At 38.8% G+C, this 12,859-nt stretch overlaps 1 protein-coding gene across 3 annotated transcripts in view; it reads left to right on the top strand.

Annotated features, from left to right (window-relative positions):
• The window catches only part of NF1 (neurofibromin 1), a 200,159-nt gene that overhangs the window by 167,224 nt on the left and 20,076 nt on the right, over positions 1-12,859 (top strand). For all 3 annotated transcript variants that reach the window (XM_021718895.1, XM_021718894.1, XM_021718893.1), the window contains 7 exons: positions 337-463; positions 3,254-3,385; positions 4,822-4,957; positions 8,050-8,207; positions 11,801-11,923; positions 12,322-12,452; positions 12,630-12,730. In XM_021718895.1, coding sequence (XP_021574570.1) covers positions 337-463; positions 3,254-3,385; positions 4,822-4,957; positions 8,050-8,207; positions 11,801-11,923; positions 12,322-12,452; positions 12,630-12,730 — 908 coding nt within the window. The remainder of the gene's footprint in view (positions 1-336; positions 464-3,253; positions 3,386-4,821; positions 4,958-8,049; positions 8,208-11,800; positions 11,924-12,321; positions 12,453-12,629; positions 12,731-12,859) is intronic.

The following is a 12,859-nucleotide window of genomic DNA, read 5'->3' as shown; positions in this document are numbered from 1 at the left end:
CTCCTTGGCATTTTCATTGTCAGAACAGCTCTAAGTAGCAGGAGATGATATTGACACTAGGGATCAGAGTTAATAAAACTTGTTAAAAGTTACCAGGATGTGAACTGACAGTCATTTATTTTGTATTGTAAATCAAAGTGATTTCGTCTTCCACTATCTTATTCATATACGTGACTGTCTTGTACAAGTTAATTTGTAGTACCTAAAGTGTTCTATGGTTTTCTGTCATCATTAGAAAATAATTTCTCTCAACTTATCTTAGCATAGCTGTTGCATACAAACTAAAACTCCTGTGTGCATCTCATTAGCCATCTCGTGATTATTCTTAATATTTAGAGTCCAGAGGAAGTATTTATGGCAATCCGGAATCCTCTAGAATGGCACTGCAAGCAAATGGATCATTTTGTTGGACTCAATTTCAACTCTAACTTTAACTTTGCACTGGTTGGACATCTCTTAAAAGGTAAAGTCCTTGAATTAGAATATTTGTATGAAATAGTATTAAGAAACCAGAAGTAATTAAAATAATTGACTACTTGAAATTAATTGAAATAATTTAGCCTATATCTTACTTTAAATGCAAACTGTATCTATCTTAATGGGTTGGGTTTTGATTCATATGTATTTTAGGAGAGCTTGATTTCCATATCAAATATTAAATTTCCCTGAAAAAGCAAAAGAACTGATTCTTATAAAATTTCGAAATACTGAGCCTTCTAATAGCAGTACTATTAGTAATAGTAACAATACTTAAGTATCTTGTTGATTATTAAAATAAGACAGACTACAAATCAAGTGTTATTTGATTAATTCATATTGGAAAATATTATTTTAGAGATTTGATCACAGATTTTCTCCAACTTTTTGTTTCTAGTTTATTGTTGATCAGTGCTATTATTTTATACAGTAAAACCTTACCTTTCTGGTACCCTATCCCCACCCCTCCAAATTTTTTTTTTTTTTTTTTGAGTTAGAGTCTCACTCTGTCACCCAGACTGGAGTGCAGTGGCCGCTCCCGGCCACTGCAGCCTTGACCTGCTGGACTCCGGCAATCCTTCCGCCTCAGCCTTCCGAGTAGCTGGAATTACAGGCACGCGCTACCATGCCCGGGTGATTTTTTGATTTATTGTAGAGATGAGGTCTCGCCAAGTTGCCCAGGCGGGTCTCAAACCCGCGGGCTCAGGCAATCCACTCACCTCAGCCTCCCAAAGGCGCGTGATTACAGGCTGAGCCACCGAGCCCGGCTCCCTCCAAATTTTGATGTTGCTTCTAGTCAGTGATCACTAGCTGTTCTCAGAGTCAGCTCATTCACTTCCTAACCTGGTTTTACTCCCCATTGCTGACTTCACAGATTTTTTACTTTGCTTTATTAATGTGGGGCAGTCATGGTCAGAGACTGCAGTTAACAGGGCCATCATTTAGTGGTGAGTCTGGGCAAGCATTGTAAAGTGAGGCCTGGGATAAGGAGCTAGCGTGAACCGTTAGTCCCAGCACTGGATATGGCCACAGTAGAGATTCATGCTAGACTTTGAGTCTGTAGTTTTGTATCAATTTAAATAATTCTTAGACTTGAGGGATCATAGAGGTTCTCCCAGATTTTACCTGATTTATATATATATACCTACCACTGTGAATGCATATATTTGACTTGACCTCCTTATGAAATTTCTACAAAAAAATATTGATAGTTTTAATCTCTAGGGTGAATAGGGTTTTGTTCAAAAGATATTATAATACTCTTCCTAAAGGATACCAAGATGAGGAGTTGCAACTGGGCTGATAAAGTGCTTATTTATTCTGCATTTCCAAAAGATTACCAGATATTTTCGGTGTTCAGTTTCCTATTTTAAAATAGAGTAACATTAATGACCAAAATCTGACCAAAGATCAGACATACCCTCTAATCACCCCTGTTTGTTGGGCTTTAGAGCATATACTACCTATGTCATTAGATTTTTTTTTTTCTTTTAATTAAAAAAGAAAAAGGAAGAAGTCCAGGTGTGGTGGCTCACGCCTGTAATCCCAGCACTTCAGGAGGATTGCCTGAGCCCAGGGTTCAAGACCAGCCTGGAAAACTTGGCGAGAACTTGTCTCTACAATAAGTCAAAAAATTAGCTGGGCATGGTAATGTGTGCCTGCAGTTCTATCTACTTAGAAGGATCGTCTGACCTGAGTCCAGCAGGTTGAGGCTGAAATAGTTATGAGTGTGCCACTGCACTTTAGCCTGGGAAACCGAGTGAGACTCCGACTCAAAAAAACACACACAAAACAAAAACTTTTAAGCACTAGAACCCTATTTTCAAAAGAAATCTTAAGAGAAACTCTAGTACATAGGTTTTTTTTTTTTTTTTTTTGAGTGGGAGTCTCACTCGGTCGCCCAGACTGGAATGCAGTGGCCGCTCCCAGCCACCGCAGCCTTGACCTGCTGGGCTCTGGCGGTCCTTCCGCCTCAGCCTTCCGAGTAGCTGGAAATACAGACGTGCACTACCACGCCTGGCTAATTTTTGATTTATTGTGGAGATGAGGTCTCGCCAAGTTGCCCAGGGGGGTCTTGAACCCGCGGGCTCAAGCAATCCACTCACCTCGGCCTTCCAAAGTGCTGGGATTACAGACTGAGCCACCAAGTCCGGCCTGTACATAGGTTTAAAAAAAAATTCCTGTGCTGCCTTAGGGAATGGAAGATCTGAAAGACTGTCATCTTTCTTTTTTTTCTTTTTTTTTTTTTTTTGAGTTGGAGTCTCACTGTCGCCCAGACTGGAATGCAGTGACCGCTCTCAGCTACCGCAGCCTCAACCTGCTGGGTTCCCGCAATCCTTCCACCTCAGCCTTCCAAGTAGCTGGAACTACAGGCGCACGCTACCACGCTTGGCTAATTTTTTTGATTTATTGTAGAGATGAGATCTCGCCTGCCCAGGCAGGTCTCGAACCCGCAGGCTCAGACAGTCCGCTCACCTCAGCCTCCCAAAGGCGCGGGATTACAAGTTGAGCCACCAAGCCCAGCTTGTCATCTTTTTTAATTTTCCTCTTCCTGGGGTACCTCAAGGTTCTAGGGAACATACACAGTTTTGGTCTTTAATCACGTATGTAGTTAATTAATTATTTACATATGTTTGAAATTGAAAGACTTGTTCTTAGAAGGCAGAATTTATCCCTTATACTTCCTTTCCTTGCAGAGTTGCTATTCACAGAATAAAAACTCAGGAGATACTTGTTCATAGAATGAATTAACTTTCTTGTTTTTATTTTTTTATAGGTTACAGGCATCCTTCACCTGCCATTGTTGCAAGAACTGTTAGAATTTTGCATACACTACTAACTCTGGTTAACAAACATAGAAATTGTGACAAATTTGAAGTGAATACACAGAGCGTGGCTTACTTGGCAGGTAAAAACACAAAATAGACAAAATTATTTTTACCACATTTATATCTAAGGATCATCAAAAAGTTACAAATACCTATAGGTCTTTCAGCTGGTTGCCTGACAGACTGAAGAGTTCACAGTACAGTCCTTCAGTGGTGTTTAACATTTTGAAAGTTTGCCAAAACATGTTTTCATAGAAAGAATTTGCATTAGAATCTGAAATGTGAGCCGGGCTCGGTGGCTCAATTTGTAATCCCGTGCTTTGGGAGGCTGAGGTGAGTGGATTGCCTGAGCCCGCGGGTTCAATACCTGCCTGGGCAACTTGGTGAGACTTCATCTCTACAATAAATCAAAATATTAGCCGGGTGTGGTAGCGCACGCCTGTAGTTCCAGCTACTTGGAGGCTGAGGCGGAAGGATCCCCGGAGCCCAGCAGGTTGAGGCTGCGGTGGCCAGGAGCGGCCACTGCACTCCAGTCTGGATGACAGAGTGAGACTCCAACTCAAAAAAAAAAAAAGAATCTGAAATGTGTTCCTTTTGTCATCTTTGGTTCAAGACACTGCATTAGCTCCCTGTTATCTGTTGAAAATCCTGAATGCCTCAGTCTAGCATTCTGGGCCTATAAATAGTCCTCCCAATTCTGTCTTCTTTCTCTAAATTTTATAAGCCTCAGTTTTATTACCACTTCAAATGAATGAGCTATTTTAAGCTAATCTACTTGCCATCTCCTACAAGTGACTTTCTGCCTCTTCAATATTCATTCTGTATGCCATTTTACCTGGAGTGTCTGCTTTAACCCCACCATTCCATTAAGCCTTCCTGTTCTTATCTGATTTTTGTTGCTGTACTCGGCAACACTTAGCACTTATGTATAATACAGTTCTTAAACATAGTTTAATGGAAAGTGTTGATTCTGTTTAGCAGGCTTCAGTTTGTGGCAGCTTTCTTGTTTGACCCAAATTATTTAAATCTCAGAGTACTTTTCCTCATTGAACTTGATAATACCTACCCTGCTTACTTTTTGTGTTTGTTAAAATCAAATGTACATTAAAGCACTCGAAAAAGACAAGGTACTTATTAAATCTCTTTGTACATTTCATGTTTATGTACAATCTTCCAAAATATGCTGTAAACCCTTTAAGATAATCAAGTCTGTCCTAGGGTTTCTTTTATTTTAAAGTGGAGACAGGGTCTCACTACGTGGCCAAGGCTGAACTCAAACTCCTGGCCTTAAGCGATCCCCTGTCTTGGCCTCCCAAAGTGCTGGGATTACAGATGTGAGCCACAATGCGTGGCCAGTCTTAGGTGTTTGATATCCATAAACTTGACACTCTCTAGAACTTTTTACGTACACATTAAACAGGTATCCTCTTTAGGAGATTGTAAGGAGTGCATCCTATTTTAAATCACACTAGTGATTTTTAAAAAATTTTTTAATCTTCCTTCTTTTTCCTTTTAGCCTTACTCACAGTGTCTGAAGAGGTTCGAAGTCGCTGCAGCCTAAAACATAGAAAGTCACTTCTTCTTACTGATATTTCCATGGAAAATGTTCCTATGGATACATATCCCATTCATCATGGTGATGCCACCTATAGGTAAGTGGATTTGCTCTGCGGTAATTACACAAGTGTAGTCAGGTTTCAGTTTTCTAACTAAAGTAGAAGAGCAACAAAGTAACCTAGAAGGTAATATGGGGGAATCTAGAGCTGGCCTAGGAACAGTGTGTAAATCAAAACTCATTCTGTAAATGTATAGTATTTTATGTGAGTTAGTAGTAAGAAAATTACCATTTTTCTAATATAATTGTGCTAATGCTAATACTAGTTTGCTGCTTTGAAACAAACCAGATGAATAATGAAAGGAGTTTATCTTTAAAGTATTGGGTTGCAGGAAAGAGCCTGTGGGGAAAAAACTAACGTGAAACGTAAGTGACATTATGTGATTAATGATAGAGATCTAATGTGTGCAGATTTGTAAAAGCATGCACATGCCAACACATTTGTTGCATTTACTCATGTCACACTAAATTACTTAAAAGTCTTCTGTAGTACAGCTTTAGATGATGAAATAATCATGTTCACTGTACATAATGGATATGTATGGGTAGTATATTTTTCAGCATAACTTGGAGAAATTACATGAAAATGGCATCATTGAGGAATATCATTCAATTTGTCAGTATCCTGCTTTTTGATAAGAAATCCTCAGTAGTCTCTTACTGAGATTTTAACAATGTGTACAAAAGTTTTTTGAAGACACACTTGGTATTTAGTAGTCTTATTCTTTAGTCATTCCCAAGGTTGTATTACTTTGAGATGTGCCCTTTTTGTTACAGAAAGGAGAAAATATGTTTTCCTGCGTTTCCCCTCAACGTATAAATTAATGTTTGAAAGTGGGTGTTATGGCTCAGTGCTTTGGGAGGCCAAGGCAGGAGAATCACTTGAGGCCAGGAGTTTGAGACCAGCCTGGACTACATAACAAGATCCTGTCTCTACAAAAAAGTTAAAACCTTAGCTAAGTGTAGTGTTATGTCCCTGTAATCCTAGTTACTCTGAGAGGTTGAGGTGGAAAGATTGCTTGAGCCCAGGAGTTCCAGGCTGCAGTGAGCTGCACTCCAGCCTGGGTGACAGAGTGAGACTTGGTTTCTTAATAGTTTGGGCATGGTGGCTCACACCTGTAATCCCAACACTTTGGGAGGCAAAGGTGAGGTGATAATCTGAACCCAGAGGTTTGAGACCAGCGTGGGCAATTTAGCAAGACCATATCTCTACAATAAATCAAGAAGAATTAGCCAGGCATGGTGGCGCATACCTGTGGTTCCAGCTACTTAGAAGAATGAGGCAGAAGGATTGCCTGAGCCCAGCAGGTCGAGTGCAGTGAGCTGCACTCCAGCCTGGGTGACAGAGTGAGACTCTGATTCAAAAAATAATAATAATAGTTAATTAGCTAATGTTTGGTTTTCTCAATTTTTTTTTTTTTGAGTTGGAGTCTCACTCTGTCACCCAGATTGGAGTGCAGTGACCGCTCCCGGTCACTGCAGCCTCAACCTGCTGGGCTCTGGCGATCCCTCTACCTCAGCCTTCCGGGTAGCCGGAATTACAGGCATGCACTACCACGCCTGGCTGATTTTTCTATTTATTGTAGAGATGAGGTCTCGCCCAGTCTCAAACCCGCGGGCTCAGGCAGTCCACTCACCTCAGCCTCCCAAAGTATGGGATTACAGGCTAAGAAGCCACTGAACCAGCTTGGTTTTCTCAATTTTTAAACCAAAAATATAGTTGCCTGTTTAGACTTGATTTTTCCTGACTAAAAAATCAGTACAGTTAGTTCAAGAGATCTATTATACAACACGAGGACTTTAGTTAATTACCATGAATCACATACTTGAAAATTACTAAGAGAGTAGGTTTTAGGTTTTCTCACCATGAATAATAAGTATGTGAGGTAATGTATATGTTAATTAGCTTAATTTAGCCATTCCACGTTGTGTACATTTTTTTTTTTTTTTAGTTGAGTCTCACTCTGTTGCCGAGGCTGGAGTGTAGTGGCATGCTCACAGCCACCCCAGCGTCAGTTTGCTGAGCTCAGGCAATCCTTCCACCTCAGCCTTCCAAATAGCCAAAACTATAGGCATGTGCTACCACACCTGGCTAAGTTTTTAATTTATTGTAGAGATGAGGTCTTGCCAAGTTGCCCAGGCTGTTCTCGAACCCGTGGGCTCAGGCAGTCCCCTCACCTCAGCCTCCCAAAGTGCTGGGATTACAGGCTTGAGCCACTGCACCCGGCCTTTGTACATATTTTAAAACTTATTGTACACCATTAATGTATACAATTTCTGTCAATTTTTAAAAATTAAAAAATTTAATTTTTAAAAATTAATGCAGTACAGTTCTTTCTGTTCAGCATTTGGTGAGTACCTACTATATATAAAATACCATAGCAAGAAAGTTTATACTTTTGGGGGGGGATACATTAAGAGTTTTTACACTAAAGCCCTTTAAAGTTCAGCTTTAACCCTTTGCACTCGGATGTCCCCTCTGAGGAGACATAAGTAGTTATAAGGAAAAACTTATGCCAATGCAAAATTTTTTAAAATGTATGTTTCCTTGAAATTTTCCATTCAAATTGCACAAACAAGCAAATAAAGAGATGGAATATATACTGAGATATGATTGATCAGTTCAGAAGTGGTTTTTCAGGAATCACGAGTATGTCCTTCCACATATTCTTTGAACAACAGACTGGACAATAAATGAGATATTATTAATGTGGGAAAAAGAAATCAAGACTGCATTGTCTGCTCAAATAGAAAAACACCAGGTGGAATACACCCAACATAACTGTTGCACAACATGTATCAATAAACCTGCAGTACATGTTGGTGACTGTTTTACATGTTGCCACATGTTAGAAAAATATAAAATAAAAATTGTGATTTTTTTAATCATAAGTAGGTTCATTGATGTCCACAATTCCATTAAAAGCCAAGCATCATTACAGTAAAATAATTGGTTCCAACACTATATATTTAATATGAAGTGATTTATTTTTCACTATTTCATAAAAGTGAGTGGTCTAGTTGCTGACCCTCAAGATGTCTTTGAGTGCTGCAAAGGATTAAAATTAATTGGGGAATTGTAATTGTCACAGTGTTAATGAATTCTTCTCACTTGTTTTGATCTCTCAGGACACTAAAGGAGAATCAGCCATGGTCCTCTCCCAAAGGCTCTGAAGGGTACCTTGCTGCCACCTATCCAACTGTGGGCCAGACCAGTCCCCGGGCGAGGAAATCCATGAGCTTGGACATGGGGCAGCCTTCTCAGGCCAACACTAAGAAGTTGCTTGGTTAGTTTATCAAAATTATATAGAATTTTTTTTATTATTTAAAAAAATGGTCAGATATTTTCACTCTTGGAAAATTGTTTGAAACCTCAAGATTACCAGAATTTTGTTTCAATGTAGCAAATATTTTGATGCCAATTAAAAAGAGAGTTTGATAGATCAGTTAAGCCATATCAGATGGGATAGAGAAATAAGAATGGGACCTTGAAACAGTTTTTTTCTGATTTTAGAGTAAATATTGTATCTCTTCTTGTTTTGTTTTGCCTTCGTTGGGCAGAAGGGAGTGGGAATCGGAGAGACATTAGATAAATACTACAAGAAAGCAAGACTTTCTGTACTCAGGGCCTTTAATACTATAGTAGTTCCCAAAATTGTCATTTGAGAGCAGAATACATTGATATGCTATGAAACTGTAGTAATGCTATTTGCCATGTTGCCTTTGAAAAGACAAAAAGGTAAAATATATGTTTTCAGTTACTGTAAGATATGATTCTTGAAGTTAAGATTGCTTAGAAACATTAGCTTTTGTCTATGGGAAGTATACCTAAAATGCTGTGAGATCCTTTCCCATTTCAGTAACTAAAAGTAAATGAAAGAGCTCACTAATCCTACATTGCACCTCAGAGGAAATACATATTCCATTGGCTAAACTTTTAATTGTTCCTGGAATAGGTTGGGATCTATTTTTCAGTGGCCAACACTGTGAATGGTTCGGTGGATTTTGGTTATTCATGTAAGCATATCTAAGTATGTTTAGGTGCTAGGAAAATGTTTGTGTTCATAAGGAAATTAATGAACAAACAACAAAGTGTGACTTAAATAACCTGCCAGTAAACCGTGAAAGAAACAGAAACCTTGAATACTAATCACCGTTACTAGTCACATAGATCTATTACCTTTTGTTTGAGTTCTCTTCTGTTAATATTTTGCTGTACGTAATCTTCTAAGAGTTTCCTGGTTACTTTGTGTTTCGTAATTCTGGATTTTCATGCCAAGGAAGTTGTAAATGAAAAACTAACCTCAGAAAAAAATGCAATTTTGGATTCATTCAACCCATGTACTAGATGAAAAAGATATGGTCTCTGCCCTGGAAAAGTTTATAGTTTAGTGGTTAAGATTTAAAATCAGCCAATCACAACAGTATCTACAGGTACTGTTAAAGAGATATGCCTTGAGGGAGAAACTGAAGATCTGAGGAAATTAGAAAAAACTGGAGAGACAGGTAACAGTTGAGTTGTATCCTAAAGATTTAATACATACTTGTGAGATAGAGGACAAGGAAGGGCATGTGTTCAGGTGGGCGGGGAGGTGGCAGGAATAGTGTGAATAAAGAAGTCAGGAAAGGCCGAGCTCGGTGGCTCAGCCTACAATCCCGCACCTTGGGAGGCCGAGGTGAGTGAATTGCCTGAGCCTGCGGGTTCAAGACCCGCCTGGGCAACTTGGTGAGACCTCATCTCTACAATAAATAAATTTTAAAAAATTAGCCAGGCGTGGTAGCGTGCACCTGTAGTTCCAGCTACTTGGAAGGCTGAGGCAGAAGGATCGCCGGAGCCCAGCGGGTCGAGGCTGCAGTGGCTGAGAGCGACTACTGTACTCCAGTCTGGGCGACAGAGTGAGACTCCAACTCAAAAAAAAAAAAAAGAAGTCAGGAAAGCAACTGGCAGTAGATCATAGTGTCTTGGGGAATGAGGCAGGAAATAGGGCTAGAAGAAGGATTGGAACTTAATTGTGGAAAACTTTGTGTGCCACATTAAGAGAGTTAGCATTACTGTGTATCCAGTTGAGTTTTTTAAGTAGAGAAGGAACATGACCACATTTTTTTTTTTTTGGAAAGATTTTATGGCAGCAACATGGAGAAATAGGAAGAGGTTTTTGTCAAGGGGACCTTTAATAGAATTGAAATAGCAGTTCAAGCAAAATATGGTGTGAGCCTGACTAAGGCAGGAACAGTGTGAGAATGGAGAAGAATCAAGTTTGGAGCCAGTGTCATGGCACATGTATGTAGTAACAGCTGTTCAGGAGTCTGAGATGGTAGGATTGCTTGAGTCCAGGAGTTCAAGTCCAGCCTATACAACACAGCCAAACCCTATCTAGATAGATAGATAGATAGATAGATAGATAGATAGATAGATAGATAGATGGATCGATCCAGTTTAAGATGGGTATCTGAAGTAGAATGAACAACATGTGGTGACCAATTGGAGCACGTGAGAAAGGAGAAGGTTGTGAAGGGCGTCAGAAGTTTCTAAGGTTCAAAAACAGGCTAGATTCCATTCATAGAGGTCAAGACTAATATGTTCCAGTATGAAATGGGTGATAAACTTGCGTGGGTTGATATTTGAGATCTTTTCAGGACAATGTCAGAGTATATATCTAAGAGATAACTGAAAAGATGTATCTGGAATTCAGGAAGAGAGATGTAAACACGTAAACATTTAGAACTGATTACCTTGTAGATAACTGAAGCTAACAGAATGAGAGCCCCCAGGAAGAATGCAGAGATTAAAATAAAAAGGAAATGTGAGAAAGACAGGAAAATTAAATGGAGAGAGTGGTATCCTAGCTCATGCCTTATGGAAAGCACTGACTGGTTTTAGAAACCCTGAATTTTCAATCATTAACTGGAACCCTAAAATGCATCTGCTATTTAATCACTTGACTGCTTATGGCTTACACATGGCGTGCATGCACTTGACATGAAAGGCTGGACTCAATTCCTTTGGGATGCTAAATTGTTTGACCTTGATATTTATGACTATTATGAATATGCATTGGTATTTATTAATTCTTGAGATTAATAGAACTTTGTATTTCTCAAGTGTTCAATAGTTAGATTTTATTATATTGGCTCCAGTTCTGACTTTTTAAAAATAATACTGCCAGAAGTAGATTTTTTCCTTAGAGCTGCACCAAGAATAAGAGAAACTCTTTACATATAAAGACAGAAATCTGTAAGTCCCAGGCAATCTGATTTCAGGCCTTTTAAATAAAAGAAAGACAGTTAATATTAGTGTAATACATGATTAGAGAAATTCATAGCCAAGTGGGAGAGAGTGCTACTTGCTGTTCTTGGTGCATCTCCCAGTGTATCTGTTTTTTTAGTACTTTCAGGCAGACACATCTTTTTTTAAAAGCTTGAAAAATTAAAATCCAAACTTTGATTTCTGCCTAAGCTTGGAAATTCCTCATATGTTAGTGATTAATTCTTGGCACCAGCAGAATTTCTTAAATTGAAATGACTGTTCAGACATAGTTGATCTTTGCTACTGAACAGTCTATACCCTTGTGTTTATTCTCAATAATTATATTGGGTGGGTGAAGTTTGGTTTACCTCCAGTGTAGTGAATATAATTTCAATTTAATTTGGACGAGTAAGGAGTGTCTTGTCCTGAGACAGAAAACTGTGGGACTAAACCCCTTGGAGAAGATGGAGAAGGAAGGAGGAAAAACTCTGCTCCAGGGATATGTTTGAGCTTTCTTTGGGTCCTTAAGTGAAAGCTTAAACACTTTATATCCAAATGTGTTCTTTTTAGTATATTCCTACTAATAGACACTGTGGTTAATGAACTTCCATATTCTGTAACTTCTGTTTATAGGCACAAGGAAAAGTTTTGATCACTTGATATCAGACACAAAGGCTCCTAAAAGGCAAGAAATGGAATCGGGGATCACAACACCCCCCAAAATGAGGAGAGTAGCAGAAACTGATTATGAAATGGGTAAGAAACAAAGTTCATAAATGATCTAGATCACTGCAAGTAAGGTGGGAGAGTACATTAAAGCCATGTTTACTTTTCAGCCTTTTCTTAGACTCTTCACTATGAAATATAGAAATATTTGCTTTTTCAGAAGATAAGCTCTATGCTCCTTAAAATGACAATTATCCTGAACCTTATGTAAAAAGTAACCTTATGTATTATATACAGCATTGTAAATAGCTAGCCAAAGCTGCTGTATAGGTAGATAGTCATTCTATGTGATGTTTACATTGATAGTTTAAGTGTGTACTAAACAAAACAATTGCATTTTGGAAGTAACATTGAAATGTGTTAGGTGAAGTGGTTATCAGATGTTTGATTACTACGGATGATTGTGTCAATTCCATATCTTACTGCAGAAACTCAGAGAATTTCCTCGTCACAACAGCACCCACATTTACGTAAAGTTTCAGTGTCTGAATCAAATGTTCTCTTGGATGAAGAAGTACTTACTGATCCGAAGATCCAAGCACTGCTTCTTACTGTTCTAGTAAGGATGTCCCCTTTTTGAGATTTTTTCTCTCTCAAGTTTTCATTCCAGTCTACTATTACGAGGTCCTTAAATATTAAAAACATGAATAGAATACTGTCTTGTGCTTCTCACTAAAACACACAACAATTCAGCCACAAAGTAACAATGTTTATTTACTTTTTTGTGCTTTGGCAGGCTACACTGGTAAAATATACCACGGATGAGTTTGATCAAAGAATTCTTTATGAATACTTAGCGGAGGCCAGTGTTGTATTTCCCAAAGTTTTTCCTGTTGTGTAAGTATCTTCTTTTGATTTTTTAATTAATCTTTGTACCTCTCTGTCAAATGCTTTACAAAACCTTAGGAAGAGCCGGGCTCAGTGGCTCAGCCTGTAATCCCGCGCTTTGGGAGGCTGAGGTGAGTG

The sequence above is a fragment of the Carlito syrichta genome, unplaced genomic scaffold (genome assembly GCF_000164805.1).
Source record: "Carlito syrichta isolate Samal-C Ts95f unplaced genomic scaffold, Tarsius_syrichta-2.0.1 Scaffold313978, whole genome shotgun sequence".
In the NCBI taxonomy this organism is placed as follows: Eukaryota; Metazoa; Chordata; class Mammalia; order Primates; family Tarsiidae; genus Carlito; species Carlito syrichta.
The sequence above is the reverse complement of the archived record's forward strand: the minus strand, read 5'-3'. Positions and strand labels throughout refer to the sequence as shown.